The sequence below is a fragment of the Diorhabda sublineata genome, chromosome 6, assembly GCF_026230105.1.
Source record: "Diorhabda sublineata isolate icDioSubl1.1 chromosome 6, icDioSubl1.1, whole genome shotgun sequence".
Classification (NCBI taxonomy): Eukaryota; Metazoa; Arthropoda; class Insecta; order Coleoptera; family Chrysomelidae; genus Diorhabda; species Diorhabda sublineata.
The window spans coordinates 9,742,441-9,763,376 of NC_079479.1; the positions used below are offsets into that span (position 1 = coordinate 9,742,441).

The window sequence follows — 20,936 nt, forward strand, 5'->3', positions numbered from 1 at the left end:
ACCGCGATTTAACGACTCCTTTAAGCTTAAAGCCATAACGTGGTAATAATTTCCAAAATAAAACGTACTTAACACTATATATCAGTCTTAGATTATTAATTTTTCTTTTTGAAATCACGAACAACAATTAGAACTTTATGGTAAAATGATATTTATTTGCCTCACGCACAAAATGGCTGAGACGTAAAAATCACGTGACTTGAAATAACCTATTTGTTTACTTAAAGTGTTACAACTACTTTATAGGTTATGACATCGATAAAAGTCATTAAAAAAAAAATAAAAAATCGTTCTATAGGTTTTATATTGTACCTGAGTGTGGAAACTCTATTAGAAGAAAATCCGATAGAGTTCAAAGACAAGCTTTTACTCCTTTGATCTTATCCGATGAAAAATCTTGATTAGATGCAATTAATCATAATCTAAAAACGGTTCAGGAACTCAAAAATAGAAAGGATTTTGTTCCAAACACAAGGAACTGTCCTGTTTGGACTCCATTAAATCCAGGACGTCATTTGTCATTTGACGTCACGACCAATGATAAGGCGTTTATTAAATTTGAATTTCGGTAGCTTATTTTGAGATTTTAATCATTTTATACAATGGAGAAGAAATTTAATGGGGAAATAATGATGTTATGATAATATTGGTATTATAAAAAAATTATCAAGTGAATTTAAATTATTTGCATATTCCTTATTGTACTTTTTATAGAATTAGAGACGAATCTTAAGAAATTAAACCCTCTGTACAATAATGGTATGACAATTTCATAACCTAACAGGTTTATACCCGTCCAGTAATCAGGGCCGGATTAAGATTTATAAGGCCCGGGGCTAAAATAATGACGGGGCCCCCTTAAGGAATTCGAAAACCCGGAAAAATTCACAAAATAATATCATTACGTTAGATTTGTGGTATCAACACATCAAAAAATAAAGAATGATTTCCAAATGATGGGTCCCTCTTGGACCTGGGGCCCGGTGCTATAGCCCCCCCAAGCCCCTAGCTTAATCCGGCCCTGCCAGTAATAGAAAAAATATTTATTAAGCCTTAACACGTACCACTTTTCAATAACTCAATTATTCCTGTTTACATTAGGTAATTTTGTGTCATTGGTGCAGTGGATGAATGAGAAGAAATAAAAAATGCAGTAGATCAACACTATGTAAAAAAAATTGACAAGCAAGAAGTGAGTTTCAACCGGGATCTTAAAATGTTAAGTTTATACCCCTTGCAGATCCCAAAAATGTCCTTCTGCCCCCCCCTTTACATTAAACTGGGTTTTGTAAGGGTTATGGATAAAGAGGTCGATGGACTCAAATAACTTAGAGAAGTCTTTCTCCAGTTGAGTGATGCCAAATTAAAGGAAGGTATTTTTATTTGGCCTCAAATAAGAAAATTGTGGGACGATGACAATTTTGCAAAAAAGCTCACCAGACAGGAACTTGGAGCATGGAAGGCATTTGTTGTAGTGTAGTGAAGGGGATTTTTGAGCAGCAATATGGATCCAAACTACCAACAGTTAGTTGAGGATCTTCTAGACGCCTACAAATCCCTCGGTGCTCGAATGTCATTGAAAATTCATTTCAATTTGACTTTTTTTCCGAAAATTTGGGAGCTTTCAGTGATGAGCAGGATGAAAAGTTCCACCAAGATATTAGAACAATGGAAATTCGACCATGATGGGGGATTACTTTTGGTTTTAAAAAAGAAAAAGTGCAATTCCTCATAAAAGTAGAGCTAATTGATATTTGAAGTGATTTTTTTTAAAGTTTTTGTTTTTAATAGATGTGAGCCATGTATATACTATAAATATTGTCAATATATACGATTTAAAAAACGCGAAACTATTTTTTTAATAAATATTAAATATTTTGTATCACAAATCATTTTTGTGTTACTACAAAAAATTTTTTTTGTCGACCAGTGATTATTATCCTTCTGCGCATTGCTTATCCTTTAATAGAGGCTCAGAAGTCGCCTCTCAACCATATATAAATGATAAGTTGAAGTGTTTCTTATCACTTTCAGTGAAAAACTCTTCTGATACGATGGTGAGTAAAATTCCTTCTGTAGATACCTAGAAAAATATTTTAATTCAAAAATTGTTTATGTTAATTAGTGCGGGGATACGAGTGCTCAGTTTTTTTATGAAATTGAAATTTGTTAAACTCAAAAATTATGTGCAATACTAATAGAGTAATCGAAATACATAAATACATAAAATACTTAGATAGTAAAATCATTAAAATTTCTACGTTTGGGTTTTTCGGATACTATCTTTTTAACTAAAATATTTTCAAAGATGGTCGACTTCCGGTAGAACCGGAAGTCGAATGTAACTTTGTTATTTAAAAAAAAAACCCTGTATATTAATACATTTCTGAAATTTACGTAAAATTTTAGTATACTTTTGTTTGAAAACTTTTTTCGAAAAATGCATACTTTTTGAGTTGTTTTTATAAAAAATTTGACCCATGCAGACCCCTATAAATTATTTTTTTACGAGTATACCCTTAAAGATATGAAAATTGTTTCTATTCGGTTGCTTTTAGCAAAGTCAGATATATTTGTATCTATGTTATAAATTTTTTCATTTTATACAGGGTGTGTATAAAATGTGTTCAAAGTTTAACTGCGTAAATATAATATTTCTTCATTTTTTTACCTACCTAACTACCCGGTTTTTTCTATTTTAATGCATTTGGGAATAAAAAATAAGGCAAATTCATTCATACTTTCCTATACCTAAACCTTACCGTTATTCAAATATTAAATGTTTTCTGAAAATGTTTAGAGATGCAGGTGCGGTCTAAATTTTATTTATTCGTCTCGCATCTCTAAACATTTACAGAAAACATTTAATATCTGGATAACGGTATGGCTTAGGTATATGAAAGTATTGTAATGTATTGAAATAGAAAAAGCCCGATGGTTCTATTTAAAAAAATAAAGAAATTTGATATTTATGAAGTTAAACTTTGAACATTTTTTATACACACTCTGTGAAAAATGAAAAAATTTTCAACATAGATTCAAATACGTCTGACCTTACTAAAAGCAACCGAACAGAAACCATTTTAATATCTTTAAGGATATACTCGTAAAAAATAATTTATAAGGGTCTTCAATGGTCAAATTTTTTACAAAAAAGTGACTCAAAAAGTATGCATTATTCGAAAAAAGTTTTTAAACAAAAGTATACTAGAATTTTACGTAGTTTTCAAAAATGTGTTAATATACAGAGTGTCCCATTTAAAATAACAAAATCTATATTTTCTATAACAAAATTTCTTTAAACCAGCTCTAAACTGGATTCCCAGATGTTGGAGTTGAGTTTGAGTTTGTTGTGGAAACTCCCAACCTGGCAGCTGTAGAATTGCGGGAAAAAAATATAATGAGGAAGGAAACTGGAATACTGATCCAAATTGATAAAAAAGAATGAGTAGGTAGAATAGATTTGAATAAAAAGGAGCTAAGAAATATGAATGTTCGAGATTTTAATGTCGGGCTGGATTATTGCAACTGGCTATTAAATATGATACAAGACGATCCGGAAATATTAATACGTTCCATAGTAATGGTGAATCGTTATAATAATCCCCGTTGAATGAAGGAGATCCAACATCAGAGTCGTTGGTATATGAATTTGTGGCACGGGATTCTAGGCGGACAAATTATTGGAATTGACGTTTTAAACACCTAGGGGGTCATGAATTACGTAGTTACTTATCTAAGTTGTTGCTCTAAATTTTAGTGATATTAGCTTTTCATTTAGATTACGCCATCTAGTGGCAATAATAATATTATTATTAGAACAGTTTAAATTACTGCGGGTGGGCTAATGTAAGAGCTTTCTATCCAGAACTTGGGCGAATAAGTCTAAAAGACATTTGAAGATAATATTTTCATTTTATACATTTTTAAGATATCTTGGGACAGAAAAATGATATCGACATCGGTTTTGGCTATTTTAATGATAATTCTGTTTAGTTTTAAGAGACCCACTTAAACTTTTATTCATTTTGTATTGCTGTATAAGAGCTCGTTCAAATAAAATCAATATAAATATCTTCTAATCAAAATTGGATTTATTTTTTCATAACAAGGTTCCCGATTTCCCCCATCTGTTATTTAAAACATTGACTAAAACTTGAGAACAGTTTAAATTACTGCGGGTGGGCTAATGTAAGAGCTTTCTATCCAGAACTTGGGCGAATAAGTCTAATAGACATTTGAAGATAATATTTTCGCTGTTTATACATTTTTAAGATATCTTGGGACAGAAAAATGATATTGACATCGGTTTTGGCTATTTTAATGATAATTTGGTTTAGCTTTAAGAGACCCACTTAAACTATTATTCATTTTGTATTGCTGTATAAGAGCTCGTTCAAATAAAATCAATATAAATATCTTCTAATCAAAATTGGATTTATTTTTTCATAACAAGGTCCCGATCTCCCCCATCTCTTATTTAAAACATTGACTAAAACTTGTGGAATGGATAATGTACAGAATTTGTGTTGATGAAATTGATTATCGTATATAAAGTGCTACTTAATTAGGTAAATTGTGAAAAAATTTGTTTTTTTAATTTTACATTTTCAAATACGCCTTCTAGTGGTGAACTTAAAATTTTGAAAGTAATTTTCACTTGTTTCTCTGGATGTTGGTGTTAGTGCCTAAATGTTGATTATAAACAAATTTTCCACCAACTTTTTTTAGTTCTTGTCACTTAGAAGATACTTACAGAAAAATTTTAAAAAATTATCAAATTGGAATCGAAATTTTTTTATCCCTTACAAGAGTCATTTAACTTCTCTGGAGACACATTATATAAAATGTATAAGCTCTAAATCACTTTAAGTAACTGGTTTTGACCCCTTTTTACATTTCGAGGGTATATAATTCTATATTTTAGGAAATGAACCATTTTCGGGATGCTGATCACAATCAAAACACGATCTAGTAAAATTCGGAACAGGAGGAAATGAAAGAAGGAGAAATGATCGTGGTTTACGAAATCAATTTTTTTTTATCAAAATTTATTAAATAAGATTTATCATTAACTTGAGGATATATGGGGAAATGATAGAAATTATAGAGGACACAAACTTTACGTTTATGTCTTCGTGTTCATCCACCTGGTAGTTTCTAATTTAGTTCTTGCGCGTCAGCTAACGAGTTAATGTATAAATAGCTGATTGTATACGAGGGCGGTTTGACGGTAAAGTGACTTTTCAATGAAAATATTTCATTTTCCAACATCACCTCTTCATTTGTCTCAAAGTGTTTTCTACCGAGCCATTTGTTCTAATCTAGGAACAGAAGGTAATCGAAGGGAACCTGATCAGTTGATTATGGCGGATGAAGCGATAAAACGTGATTAATTTCTCTGGAATAATAGCAGACGAATGGGCACAAGTATTTTCCAAAAAAATGAGTTCATGATCTTACTTATGGCCAAAAAACGAATTTTTCTTTTTTTCTGAACTTATTTTTCCTTCCGTTACTATTTTTGTTTGTTTTGTGGTATAATGGTGTACCAAGTTTCCTCTGCTGTGATATACGAGGGTTGCTATTTAAGTTTCAATATAAACAAATATTTATTATTGGATATGGCTTTATTGTTTTTCAAAATATCAATTAAGATCAATATATGAGCCAAATCCAACAAAAGTTTGCCTACGAAACGCTTTGAAGCAATGGTGGCCCGTTTTTTCGAAATAACTGGGCACCTCGACAGTTCGAACAAAAACATCGAATTGATGGATCATTCTTGTTTAGATTCCAATGATTTCTCCTTAATATCATAGATCAAATATAAATTGCGAGGTCAACGTTTTACTAAACCTGAAGGATCATTTGGTGGGTTAAAATCACTGGTTGATCTTGAGTGTGATCCTCAAACATCCAGTGAGGATTTTCTCTGCTCCAATATCTACAGTTTTCTTTGTTAAACGTTCCGTTTAAATGAAATGTCGTTTGTTTTATACGGATTTTCCTCAATCTCTATAGAACTTTATTCCATCATTAAATTGAACATTTCTAACTGGATTTTCAATATTTTTTACATGTCCAATTTCGCGTACCTATTTTTCAATTTTGATAACTGAAGTACTGACATCTTTTAGTAATTTTAAATACCTAAATGACAGCAGCCTACTAGATTCATATCAATCAAATTCAAATCAATATTTTAGTGTCTTCAAATTAAACGAATGATTGCACCAAATTTGAAAAATTTTACATTGTTGAACAAAGGACTAAAATCCCTTTTCAATAAGTTACCACACGACCCCCTTTTGTTATTTATAATTTACGAGGGGGTACTGGATAATATTTTCATACTATAAATTATTAATTTAAGAATAAAAATCGATTTGTTTGAGATTTTTTTGATATAGTACATAATAACTAAAAAGAGATTCTACGTGTGCGTCAAATTCTTTTAAACCGAACTGTATGAAAAGATTGTTCGTCTATGTGTTAAAGGACACGTCCACATTTTTTTTACCATTGACCAATAATCGAAACCACTTTCATTATAGAAATGAAGTGGAAGTAATTGTTCGTTCTTGGAAATGATTCTCTCGAAGATATGAGAATATTGTCCGTCAACTGAACGAAAATAAAACGCTTCACTACAAGATTTGCAATTTCTTAAAATATTTTAGTACGCTACAAAACAATAAACATTTGATTGATGAGGAGCCGAATTTTTTTCTCAAAATAAGGAAAATGTCGACCAGTAATTAGTTAAATATGCAACTCACAAAATATGCGAATCATTTAGTCAAAATATGCACAAAAATGTTGAAAATATGCAAAAGAATAGTCTCATACATCAATAAATTGATTCAGTTTAAAATAAAAAGATATTTTAATTATTTTTATATAGGTACTTATAAGAACAGTTTCCGAAGTTCTAAGTCTAAAAATTTTGTGTCATGTCTAAATATAAAAAATTTATAAATCCAAATCAATAGATTCAGTAAATTCCCCTTCTAAAATGTTAGTTACTTGGCTGAGGAATTGAAATCCATAATTTTTTTCGATCATATTTTTGAATTTTTGAAAAATGACCCCTCCCGGTTTGCCTGTGATATTTTGTAAAGCTGCCTCGGATTGTTTTATTAATTTTACACTACGACTTAATTTTGAGATACTGCTCGTACCTGTTGACTTCGCAGGTGAACAGTCATTGTCTCGTTTTAAGCTTAAAATCTATCGAAACCTCGCAATTTTAAAGACGTTCATCGATTTTCTTGAAAATTTGGAATTAAGTTCATCTCACCCTCCTCTTCAAACCTGACTTGGTCGCAAAGTATGCTTTTTAGTTTTATGGGGTGAAAACCACCCCTTACTCCAATAAATTGAAAATTAATGAATTAAAGCGCTAATCGGCTATAGTTATGTTCAAATATAATAAATGTTGATTGTTTTGTATCATGAGTTTAATATTATGATATTTTACAGCTCACCTACCCTTAAAAACAACCCCTCATACAAAGATTATTTAAAAAATGTAGTAAAAAATATGAATTTTTTTTTATTTTGGATCGTAATAGGAGAATTTTTTTTCAAGTCTAAAAAATCTGACTTTCAATATTTTTAATAATGTAACTACCAAAAACAACCCCTCAGAATGGAAAAAATTGTAAATTACTAAATGAAAGCAAAGGAAACTTAGACGTTTAGTGATTTTCCAGCATAATATTATTATATAATGTATTCGGTTTTTTAATAATAACTCGGCTTCCCTTTAAGCTTTTTGCATTCATCCATGCATCATTCTGTAGGGAATTTCATAAGCTACACAACCATGAGAGTTGCAACCCTTCTAGGCCCTTTTCTTCAGAGAAGTTTAATGCTAAAGAGTAAAAAAGAACTATCCCTTAGCATTGAAATCAATACTTTAAACGCTTATATCTCGTTTAATTTTCAAGCAAAAAATTCTTTCGTTGATCCAATAGTTTTTGAGATATTTTGAAAAAATAAATTTTTTTTAAAAAATCGAAAAAAAAAATTTCATATTAAACGTTTTTCAAAATATACGTGTTCCAAACCATTCAAACATTTGGAACTTGTTGTTAGGGCTTAAATAAAGATAATTTTACATGGGCTACGTTTAATTTTAATTTTGCCGCATTTGGTGTTAAATTTACCATTTTTTTTTTTAAATTCGAGTTACTTAACTTATTTTCATCATAACTCGCTTAATTGTCATGCTAGACGATTTTATAAAAGCTGACTTTAAAGGTCTGAAAAAGTACTTTAAAAATGTTTATCACCATTTTTTTTTAAAAATCGATCGTTTTTCCTTTATTTGAGCTCAAACCTCTGCATAAATTTACGAAAAAGAAAAAATTGGCTTTCAGTAACTCATAAATTGCTCAATATTATGTAATTATGTATTTAAACTGACTAATTTCTTTATTTTTCTATAAACTACAATTTTGATAAGAATAATTTTTTCCAGAAAATGCGTAGTTTTCGAGTTTTTCTTGAAAAAATGTTGGAATTCATGTTTTTTTAAACTACAATCGCGTATAACTCAGAAATTATTGATTTAAATAAAAAACTTCATTTCACATTTTCTTCATAAAATTCAATTCTCTATCGATTCCTTGTTATTTTGAAATTTTAATTTCACCCCCGAGTAAGGGTGGCATTCACCACTAGGGTAGAAGCATACATTGGCACCAAATCAGGTTTGTTATTTGCATCATTTTTGAGCTTCTGTCATAGAATATTTTTTTATTTTTCCCGTAGCTTTCTGTCATTTGCTTAAAATAAGGAAAATAAGTGGACGTATTTCCTTCCTTGTCTTTCCTATTCATCATATTATATACCTATTTCCATTTTAATTGTTTTAGTTTCTCATAGAATAATTTTTTATTTTTCCCGTAGCTTTATGTCATTTGTCATTTGTTTAAAATAAGGAAAATCAGTGGACGTATTTCCTTCCTTGTCTTTCCTATTCATCATATTATATACCTATCTCCATTTTAATTGTTTTAGTTTCTTATAGAATAATTTTTTATTTTTCCCGTAGCTTTATGTCATTTGTCATTTGTTTAAAATAAGGAAAATCAGTGGACGTATTTCCTTCCTTGTCTTTCCTATTCATCATATTATATACCTATTTCCATTTTAATTGTTTTAGTTTCTTATAGAATAATTTTTTATTTTTCCCGTAGCTTTATGTCATTTGTCATTTGTTTAAAATACGGAAAATCAGTGGACGTATTTCCTTCCTTGTTTTTCCTATTCATAATATTATATACCTATTTCCATTTTAATTGTTTTAGTTTCTCATAGAATAATTTTTTATTTTTCCCGTAGCTTTATGTCATTTGTCATTTGTTTAAAATAAGGAAAATCAGTGGACGTATTTCCTTCCTTGTCTTTCCTATTCATCATATTATATACCTATTTCCATTTTAATTGTTTTAGTTTCTCATAGAATAATTTTTTATTTTTCCCGTAGCTTTATGTCATTTGTCATTTGTTTAAAATAAGGAAAATCAGTGGACGTATTTCCTTCCTTGTCTTTCCTATTCATCATATTATATACCTATTTCCATTTTAATTGTTTTAGTTTCTCATAGAATAATTTTTTATTTTTCCCGTAGCTTTATGTCATTTGTCATTTGTTTAAAATAAGGAAAATAAGTGGATTTTCATGAATTAATAGTATAACCCTTATTTATCTTGAATAATAAAAGTTCAAGTCTCCAAAATAGAACAAAAAACAACGATGATGCATTGGCGTACGTCTTCATTTAATTAAACAAAATAATTATAACGTCAAATGTATATCAACAAACAGAATATGTATTAATTCAATTCAAGAAATTTTTTGGCTTCCCAATGATCTATACTTCATCAATTTGACCTTCATTAGGTTGTTATACCCAACAAACTTACGGAATTAATGAAAGCCTAATATTCTCGTTGTATGCATCGAGGCAGTTAAAACTGGAATGAACTATCCCGCCTTTCCTTTCAAATTTGGTGTAAAGTAGTACTTTGATTAATTTAAGTAAGATTTTCTGAAGCAATTATTTCGAAACCGCAACTGACCGGATTTCGAATACACGAGGGGCATTCAGAAAGTAAATTTATTACATTAAGCATTGAATGAAGATTATCCTGTTAAACGATTGTAGTTTTTGTAAAGCAATTATAAATGAAACTGACGTGATTAATATATTTATGAATAACATTGTGTAAAGGCCAATTCATAAATTTGATTTTCCGTTTGCCGTTTCCGTTGACGTTGGTTGTCAAGACAATTCATAGTTGGCGACTTTTAAAATAAACTAATTTTATTATTTCCCTGCGGTCGTTCGTAGAAACTTTCGTAGTAATAGAAAAATCAATCATATTCATTTGCGTTTGCCTAATGCTTCCAATAAAAAAAACTCTTCGTTATTTATCGTAATATCGTCCGTAAATACCGGATTACAAACAAAAACATAAAAATATCACGAAAACAAAAAGCAGTACACACGTCAAAAAGAATAACGAAATTTTTAGGTTAACGACTCTTAAGTCAAGTTTATGACTAGGGTCACTAAACATCAAACGTCAAACGTCACCCTCGAACAGCAACGACAAACGGGAAGTCAAGTTTATGAATCTTAAAGTCTTAAAGCGTTCAAACAACAGTTTCCTTCAAACGAATTATAAATCTCCATTTGCCGGTTTGGTCGAATAATAATCCGCATTGGATGGAAAAAAGTCATACATAATATCCGCAGTACCGAGTAGGTAACTAGGAATGGACGTCGGCCATATTTCAAGCACGGAATATTTTTAATGGATGATTACGTATGTCTATTTAGTGTGTTTGACGGAATAAATAATTGTATACGACTATTTAAAGGCCAGGGGCGGCTCATACCCAATGGTTAACAATCCGTAGCTTTTACAGGGACAAACTGTACAATCTAAAGCAAAAATGAATTTTTCAATCGATTTTTTTAAAAAAAGTATTGTGACATTTTATGAAAATACAAGGTAATCATTTATTTTATTGTGAATTAGCTTTGTCGTTTCTTAGCTCCTCCGGCAGAAAAGAAAACTATGGGGTTTCTCCAGAGTTTGAAATAATAGGAAAACTCTTGAAATCTCTGGTATCTTGTTTTTTCTCATCTTCTTTATTAATCTACTTTTGTTTATTTCTATGTACTATAAGGATTACTAAAATCATGGTTAAAAATACTATTTTTGTAAAATGAACTGGAGGAAAACTTTTATCATCTTCTAATTCTAATTCTTATAGGTTCAATCGATGAAGTATTGAGCACAAGATGTAATCTTCGTTTTTCTTTTATTCTTCGAAGTGGTTGATCGGTTCTGAACTATCTGGTTATTTCCGATATTCCCTCGAACAATATAGGTAGCTAAAAGATCGATATACACTCGAATTAAATCGGACAAAAGTTAGATATTTTCGGTTAATCGTTAATACGAAAAATTAACGTGCTATACATTGAATCCCGAAAATCCTACTGACTGCGCCAATGATGTTATGTCACTCCGAAAAATACTTTTTAAAAAACGAAAAATCACAATGGAGACGTTTATTCACTAAATAACAAACAAACAATCTTAGTTTTTTAGTTTTTTTTATATAACGTAATTCTTTTTATACATTTTATGAAAATACAAGGTAATCATTTATTTTATTGTGACTCAGCCTTTGTCGTTTCTTAACTGGCGAGGGGAAGGGAGTATATTGAAGGGAAGCATTCGAATTTAGAATAATATTTATAATAAAACCCTTTTTCGTAACCAGTCTCGTTATTTAATAACCAGACCTCGTATTGTCAATGTCCCTGCTTTAAAACCTCCTTGGTTTTCTTTTACATTCTCTTTGTATTTGTCTAATCTAATAATAATAGGAGTTCTGCCGATTATAAGTATTTTTGCCAGAACTATGTTACATCCAACAGTGCGAAATCGGGTAGTTATTGAGATCGGTACGCTAAATATCTTGTTCCAAAATTCAGAATCTTTTCTTGTCGCCTCCATATTTCAAAATTTTTGTTGGAAAATTGTTGTTTCCTACACTCTTCATATGTTTTCGGCATTTTACTAATTTCTCTTTTATTTGTACCGTTATATTCCGGTCAAATTAGACCAAAAACTAAGAGTGAAGCTACATAAATTAACATGAAATCAGTAAAATTGTTTAAAATACAGCTAAAAATAAAATTTGAATGCTCCCCATCATTTCCGTGAATGGAAAAAATTTTATTCAAGGTTAAAGGTCAAAAAAATGAGTTTTTTGCAATTTTCAGCGAAACGGTCAGTTTTATCATAAAAGTACTTCAGACAAAAATTGTAGATCATAAAATTATCTACAAAAAATGTATTAATACTTCTTTTCCTACGAGCCATCGTTTCTGAGATATAGCGATTCAAAAAGTTGTAAAAATTATAATGGTTCAGATTTACTGTCGTATTTAATGGCTATAATGATTGCACGAGAAATACCAAGGCATCGTCGAATTTTAGCAGCATCTTCTTTAATTTATATTTTATTTGAAGAAATTATGACAGTAAATCTGAAACATTTCAACTTTTACAACTTTTTGAATCGCTATATCTCAGAAACGATGGCTCTTAAGAAAAAAAGTATTAATACATTTTTTGTAGATAATTTTATGATCTACAATTTTTGTCTGAAATACTTTTATGATAAAACTGACCGTTTCGCTGAAAATTGCAAAAAACTCATTTTTTTTTGACCTTTGACCTTGAATAAATTTTTTTCCATTCACGGAAACGATGGGGAACATTCAAATTCTCTGTTCAATTGTATTTTAAAGAATTTTACTGATTTTCAGCTTGATGGGAATTTATGTAACTTCGAATGTCTAAAATGACCGGACTATTATGGCTTGATCTTCCTTTCATTTCCGTTATCGCTTAGTTCTTCTTTACCGATATTTATTTATTCTTCTTAATACTGTGCTTTCATCTCTTTTTATTTCTTGATCATTTTCCATAAAAGTTAAAATTTAGTCGGTGCTCCCCTCATTGTGCCCGGCTCTGTATAATACGATTTCGAATTGAAAAAAATCTGTATACTTATTTCGTATCAAATTAAACATAATTTGATTTATTACTTCTCTGTAATGGTATCGGTTGTAAGAGAAAAGATTCCGAGAATTTCGATTTTATATCCACCGGTTATAAATTAGCATTTCATAGAAATTGTTTCTATTTAATTAAAACAGCGCTGTTTGGGTATTATGTAATTTTGAAATATGAGAACCCGATGTATAATAATTTTACCACATATGCTTTTGTGGATTCCCCTTTCATCAATGATGTAATATTCGAAGATACGTTCAAGTCACAATCTTAAATTGAAGCTTATCAATTAGTTCGACTCGGTTCCTGTTTTTTTTGAATATTGGGAAATTATCCGAATAATTGTCATTTTATTAAAGCTGACTTTTTGCTTTTACTTTTAATAAAATCAAATCTAAAGTTAGAGTTATCGGAATATCGTGGCATTCGACACATACCTGGTATTTCTAACCTGAAATTTCTTCTTTTTTATAAAGTTGTGGTAGTTTTAAACAATGGGGTTATTAGACACCATTTTTTTTAAAAAAACTCAGCGAAAACGAAATATTTTCCATCATATACAAATAAAAACTAAACTATTCAGCAAACACTAGGAATTAGGTTATGTATTAGAACCAATATTCTTTTGTCTTCTTTTTTTAAAACACTTGAGTCATATATGCAACTAGCCATCAAGTAAAGAAGAAAAAAAAATGAATCATAAAGCCGATTCTAATAAAGTTAATGTTTTCTTTTATTAAAAAACGGCAGTAAATTTATTAAAAGTACTTTATTAATGGCGCCTTGTGCGCGTGCGTGGCTGTCAGATAAGTCATAAATAAAGTCGATCGCCGAACCGGTAATTTTCTAATAACATTAATGTTTTTCTTGTGTTTGTAGTAGGAAATATCTGTTCCTCTATAAACAGACCCTTTAAAAAATACTATATTTTCAATGGAATTAATTATAGTCTATTTTTATAAAGCAAAGAGTGTTAAAATAATAGAATGATCGTAATCCATAGACGTATTACTTCTTTTAATAGATAGTTGAATGTTTTTTCAAGTTATACCTACCTGTATGTATACATCGCTCAATAAATCTTGTGACTGACACATAGATGGCGCTGCTATTGTCTAATCCATATGACTTTTACGAAGTACTAACTTCCAAAAGGCTATGTGTCAAATTTCAGGACATTTCGATTAGTCAGATAAAAGTGACAGCCATTTAAGTGGAGCTACGTTTATTATTTTCAAAATAATTTCGTTTGTTAACTTATCACTGTTTATTGATGAAAAAACCTACCTTACAAGCTCTACAATGCTGAAAAGTGTTATCCGCACTCTGATCCAACAAAAAGAACCAACTGTTTTTGATTTTAAATTTAAAAAACTGAGATTACTGAAAAGTGGCAAAATTCTTTGGAATTCCTCAGTAAAATGATTGAAAGCAAACTTCCATACCGATAGAGGTTATTAGGTTAAGTTAGGTTATGTTTATTTAGCAATTAAAATCCCCAAGTGCATAATCTTCTTTGCCAAATTAATTATTGGTATTTTTATTATTTCATATTTGATTGATACTTCGTTTTATAAATTGAGAGAGTTTGATGACTTTTTACTTTTTAAATAACGTCAATTTTGTTTGGAAAACTTAGTTTTTTTACCACTACTTTGTCGTGAAAATGACTTCTTATAAACTCGCCCCTGTATATTTTGCGGTCAGAATTCTTTGATACTTTTCAGAGTCCTTAAAATAAAAATAGATCAAGTAGACAACAATCTCCAAAAAAAAAATCAAGTCGCTTTTTTCAGTTCGGAGCAGGTAAAATCACCAAATTGTAATTTAACAAAGACTATTTACAAGAAAAAATAGGCCATAAATTTTTATTTCACCCTTGAATGATCAATTTTAGTCACTTCCTGTAATATGTAGACCGGGCTTTACTTATATAATACACTTCTCTGTTCTTGGAATAATACGTCATCGTCAACACCTGAAATAATTTATCTTATCAGTGGCAAAAGCTCCACAGTTTATTTTATTAAAAATATTATTTGATTTACAAACACGCGTGTTAACAGACATAAAACCTGGCGCCGATTGTACCTACGAACTGATCAAAGTTTTAGATTTTCCCAGTATTCTTTTGGAATAACGCATTTGTCTATTTATTTTAATTACAATTGAAGAACTATATAACAAAATGGCAACCATTTCTTTATCCACCGAGGTTCCAGCTGGGTTCTGCGCATTGTTAAGCATGCGCAGTATAGATAGAGCGTCTCGAACGAGAGACGCCTTTTCCCATACCCACTGTCAACTGTCAACAATAGGAGTATTACGCATATATGTGTATGAAACACATTTGTTTATAAATCTCATCTCATATAACATTCACGTCAATATCTAATTCAATTGACTATAGTTTCAGCTGTTTGGAATTATTCTTCATTTATTGTTAATTTTTTTTGTCATTATACATGCAGTATAGAATTGAATTTTAGAGGTTAGGTGTCAATTACATGTTACATGCTATTCATTATTTTAGATTTTACACTTTGGTTTTAATTCTCAGTCTGTTCTTTAAAAATATCTCGGAAGCAACTGAAACTACTCTTCAGGTACGAGTTCGTTAAGAAAGACGAGCGATAGAAACTCCAGAATAATCGCAGGCGATGATAAAGCAGAAATGCAGACCACGCGTAAAGATTAATCGGTATTTAATGGTACTAGGTTTCAATATGATCCTTCAATTTAATATCGTAATCATCCTTTCATTGTTATTTGCTTAATGAATAAAAAATGTCACTATTGCGATGCTTTCAAATGGAAAGATGAAACTGTTGGAATGTACTGTTGCCAGGGCCGGATTTAGATTTATGGGGCTAAAATAACGACAGGGTCCCCTTAAGGAATCCGGAGAATTAAAAAATAATATCAATGCGTTAGATTTGTGTTATCAACCGTCAAGAACCACCCCCTTGATATAAAATAAAAAATTTTTGATGACTGTTAATGTTTTGATTTTTAAAACTTTTTCATATTTTTCAAATTTCAAATTCTTATTTTTTATGTAACTCCATCAATTTCGAAGCTATTACATCCTTTAAAAAACCATTTTGAAGGTAATTTTCAAGGCTACAAGCCTAAGTATGTTAGAAGGGCTTGAGATCCTCCACATTTTATTAATAAAGGGTCAAAGGGATAATCATTCCGTGCACTATAGTGACAGATTAATTTGGTTATAACTCCGTCAAATTTTATGCTACAAAAAAAATAAAAAAAAGTAAAATAATCTTCATCAAAAATGCTTTAATTTAACTGTTTATTTGTTTTTGTATCTCTTATAGTTTTGGGAAAAAATGAAAAAAATTTTTTTAAAAATCAGAAAAAAAAGTATTATTTAATGCTTTTTTTTCAAAATTATGCCTTTCTTATCAACCAAACTTTCAGATGTCGCAAATTACATTCAAATAAAGTATTTGGTACAAGGAATAAGTTCAATTTTGATTTTTGGCATTAGTTTTAGTGTAATTTTTTTAGCTTCAACTATTTTACATGAGATCTCACTGAAATTTCAGTCGAAACGACTTTTATAAGTGATCATTTGGAAGGTCTTTTTAAGCTCTTTAAAAAGTATTCAATGACTTTTTGTTGAATAATGTACCCTTTTCCCGTTATTTGAGGTTAAATGCTCAAGTACGTAAAACAAAAGCTATTCAAGTATCTATAACTTGCTTTAGGTAGAAAATTAAGACCTTAAAATATAGCTTAATTTCTTTATTTTTTTATAAGCTTAATTTTTGTTCATTACAATTTTTTCGATAAAATGCATAATTACAGAGTTATACGTAAAAAACTATTGACATATGCGTTTTTTTTACAAAAAATCGTACTATTCAATTACGAATAACTCAAAAACTATCGATCTGGCGAAAAAGCTTTATATGACATTTTTTATTTTAAATTTGCTGATGTTTCGATTTCTGGGTTTATTTTGGGTGAAAAATTTTCCACCCCCGAAAAGAGGTGTCTACCCCTTGGGGGTAAATCGGTGCTCATTAAAGAATTCGGAGGGGAAATTCTTGAATACCTGGCATATAAGACCTTTTCTGGGATAATCGAGGCGTTCCATATATAAAACTCACTCTGTATAAAAGGGTTTAATAAATATCAATTAATAATCAAAAACGTTGTGTCACAATTTTCACATAATAAAATATTCATATAAAGAAATCATACGATATTGTATATAATTAATTCGAAGAAATCAAGTTTTATAATATTCGAATTTCACATTAAAGGATTTAACGATTCAAACGAAACATTGCATCTAATAAATCTCAAACAGTTAATGGAAAATCCTCTGGAAACGGCCCTGAAATAAAGGTCAAAATCGAAATGAATCACAATGAGAATTATGAATGTAAATCTAAGGAGCTTTCGGAATGATGTGATTGGTTGAAATAGGAGGTATGTCTGAAAGATTAGTATAAATACGTGGTTTAGTCAATGGGATCTCACCTAAGATTAAAACTGTTTGTGAGTGCGTAGCTAAGTATTTTACACGGGTAGTGGTACGGAATTTTAATACTATAGTATTTATTAACTGATGCAATACTGTTTTATTTAGTGTAATCGCATTAGAATTTTTTTATTTATTAAACGTAAGTATTTATTAATTTCTTATAAAAATTTTTGTAATTAATTTTTTTCTCGACCTGACGTCTCGATTATATGATTTTTTTTTCAAATTTTTATTTACACGTCATTGACACTTAAAGTATTGACCAGCATTTATTATAAAAAGATGTCGTTGTTTGGATACGTCAACACGATTTTAGCGAAAACTTTAAGTCGTCATTGATTGCGTCAGAAAATTAAACGTATTTCAATATCAATTTATTTTTGTTTAATACAATAATAAAATATCTTTGTAAACACAGGGTATATTATATAAAGGGTGTCTCAAAGTAATTTCAGTTTTTATTTTACGTGAAAATTCCTACGCCTCAATTTAATCACGTAGTTTCTTGTAACAACTAGTATATAATATTATGAAGAGTAGATACAATCATTTACTTCCTTTTGATGATATTTGTTTATTTATTGACGACGCAGTACGTTTTACATAATAAATAGTATGAAGTGTGATAAATATAAAATTCGTGTATTGTTACATTATTAACATTATTGGAAACAAAAGTTTAAAGCAGCCGTAGCAGCGATCGTTCACGATCTTGCGTGAGATATTGAGATTAGAAATAGTAGAAAAACCGGAAACGAGCGGAGGTTACAGCGTTGGTTTAATCGTTGTAATACTGGAGATTTGACGCTTGAAAATCGTTCACGATCTTGCGTGAGATGTTGAGGTTAGAAATAGTAGAAAAACCGGAAACGAGCGGAGGTTACAGCGTTGGTTTAATCGTTGAAATACTGGAGATTTGACGCTTGAAAATCGTTCACGATCTTGCTTGAGATATTGAGGTTAGAAATAGTAGAAAACCGGAAACAAGCGGAGGTTACAGCGTTGGTTTAATCGTTGAAATACTGGAGATTTGACGCTTGAAAATCGTTCACGATCTTACTTGAGATATTGAGGTTAGAAATAGTAGAAAACCGGAAACAAGCGGAGGTTACAGCGTTGGTTTAATCGTTGAAATACTGGAGATTTGACGCTTGAAAATCGTTCACGATCTTGCTTGAGATATTGAGGTTAGAAATAGTAGAAAACCGGAAACAAGCGGAGGTTACAGCGTTGGTTTAATCGTTGAAATACTGGAGATTTGACGCTTGAAAATCGTTCACGATCTTGCTTGAGATATTGAGGTTAGAAATAGTAGAAAACCGCAAACAAGCGGAGGTTACAGCGTTGGTTTAATCGTTGAAATACTGGAGATTTGACGCTTGAAAATCGTTCACGATCTTGCTTGAGATATTGAGGTTAGAAATAGTAGAAAACCGGAAACAAGCGGAGGTTACAGCGTTGGTTTAATCGTTGAAATACTGGAGATTTGACGGTTGAAAAACGGTTACGATCTTGCGTGAGATATTGTGGTTAGAAATAGTAGAAAAACCGGAAACGAGCGGAGGTTACAGCGTTGGTTTAATCGTTGTAATACTGGAGATTTGACGCTTGAATATCGTTCACGATCTTGCGTGAGATATTGAGGTTAGAAATAGTAGAAAAACCGAAAACGAGCGGAGGTTACAGCGTTGGTTTAATCGTTGAAATACTGGAGATTTGACGCTTGAAAATCGTTCACGATTTTGCGTGAGATATTGAGATTAGAAATAGTAGAAAAACCGGAAACGAGCGGATGTTACAGCGTTGGTTTAATCGTTGTAATACTGGAGATTTGACGCTTGAAAATCGTTCACGATCTTGCGTGAGATGTTGAGGTTAGAAATAGTAGAAAAACCGGAAACGAGCGGAGGTTACAGCGTTGGTTTAATCGTTGTAATACTGGAGATTTGAAGCTTGAAAATCGTTCACGATCTTGCGTGAGATATTGAGGTTAGAAATAGTAGAAAAACCGAAAACGAGCGGAGGTTACAGCGTTGGTTTCATCGTTGTAATACTGGAGATTTGACGCTTGAAAATCGTTCACGATCTTGCTTGAGATATTGAGGTTAGAAATAGTAGAAAACCGGAAACAAGCGGAGGTTACAGCGTTGGTTTAATCGTTGAAATACTGGAGATTTGACACTTGAAAATCGTTCACGATCTTACTTGAGATATTGAGGTTAGAAATAGTAGAAAACCGAAAACGAGCGGAGGTTACAGCGTTGGTTTAATCGTTGAAATACTGGAGATTTGACGCTTGAAAATCGTTCACGATCTTGCTTGAGATATTGAGGTTAGAAATAGTAGAAAACCGGAAACAAGCGGAGGTTACAGCGTTGGTTTAATCGTTGAAATACTGGAGATTTGACGCTTGAAAATCGTTCACGATCTTGCTTGAGATATTGAGGTTAGAAATAGTAGAAAACCGGAAACAAGCGGAGGTTACAGCGTTGGTTTAATCGTTGAAATACTGGAGATTTGACGCTTGAAAATCGTTCACGATCTTACTTGAGATATTGAGGTTAGAAATAGTAGAAAACCGAAAACGAGCGGAGGTTACAGCGTTGGTTTAATCGTTGAAATACTGGAGATTTGACACTTGAAAATCGTTCACGATCTTGCGTGAGATATTGAGGTTAGAAATAGTAGAAAAACCGAAAACGAGCGGAGGTTACAGCGTTGGTTTAATCGTTGAAATACTGGAGATTTGACGCTTGAAAATCGTTCACGATCTTGCGTGAGATATTGAGATTAGAAATAGTAGAAAAACCGGAAACGAGCGGAGGTTACAGCGTTGGTTTAATCGTTGTAATACTGGAGATTTGACGCTTGAAAATCGTTCACGATCTTGCTTGAGATATTGAGGTTAGAAATAGTAGAAAACCGGAAACAAGCGGAGGTTACAGCGTTGGTTTAATCGTTGAAATACTGGAGATTTGACGGTTGAAAAACGGTTACGATCTTGCGTGAGATATTGTGGTTAGAAATAGTAGAAAAACCGGAAACGAGCGGAGGTTACAGCGTTGGTTTAATCGTTGTAATACTGGAGATTTGACGCTTGAATATCGTTCACGATCTTGCGTGAGATATTGAGGTTAGAAATAGTAGAAAAACCGAAAACGAGCGGAGGTTACAGCGTTGGTTTAATCGTTGAAATACTGGAGATTTGACGCTTGAAAATCGTTCACGATTTTGCGTGAGATATTGAGATTAGAAATAGTAGAAAAACCGGAAACGAGCGGATGTTACAGCGTTGGTTTAATCG

At 31.1% G+C, this 20,936-nt stretch overlaps 1 protein-coding gene across 1 annotated transcript in view; it reads left to right on the plus strand.

Annotated features, from left to right (window-relative positions):
• Positions 1 to 2,019: 2,019 nt before the first annotated feature.
• LOC130445663 (neural/ectodermal development factor IMP-L2) overlaps positions 2,020 to 20,936 on the plus strand; it is a 37,761-nt gene continuing 18,844 nt past the window's right edge. Inside the window, exon 1 of the mRNA XM_056781428.1 lies at positions 2,020 to 2,057. Coding sequence (XP_056637406.1) covers positions 2,055 to 2,057 — 3 coding nt within the window. The 5' untranslated portion in view covers positions 2,020 to 2,054. The remainder of the gene's footprint in view (positions 2,058 to 20,936) is intronic.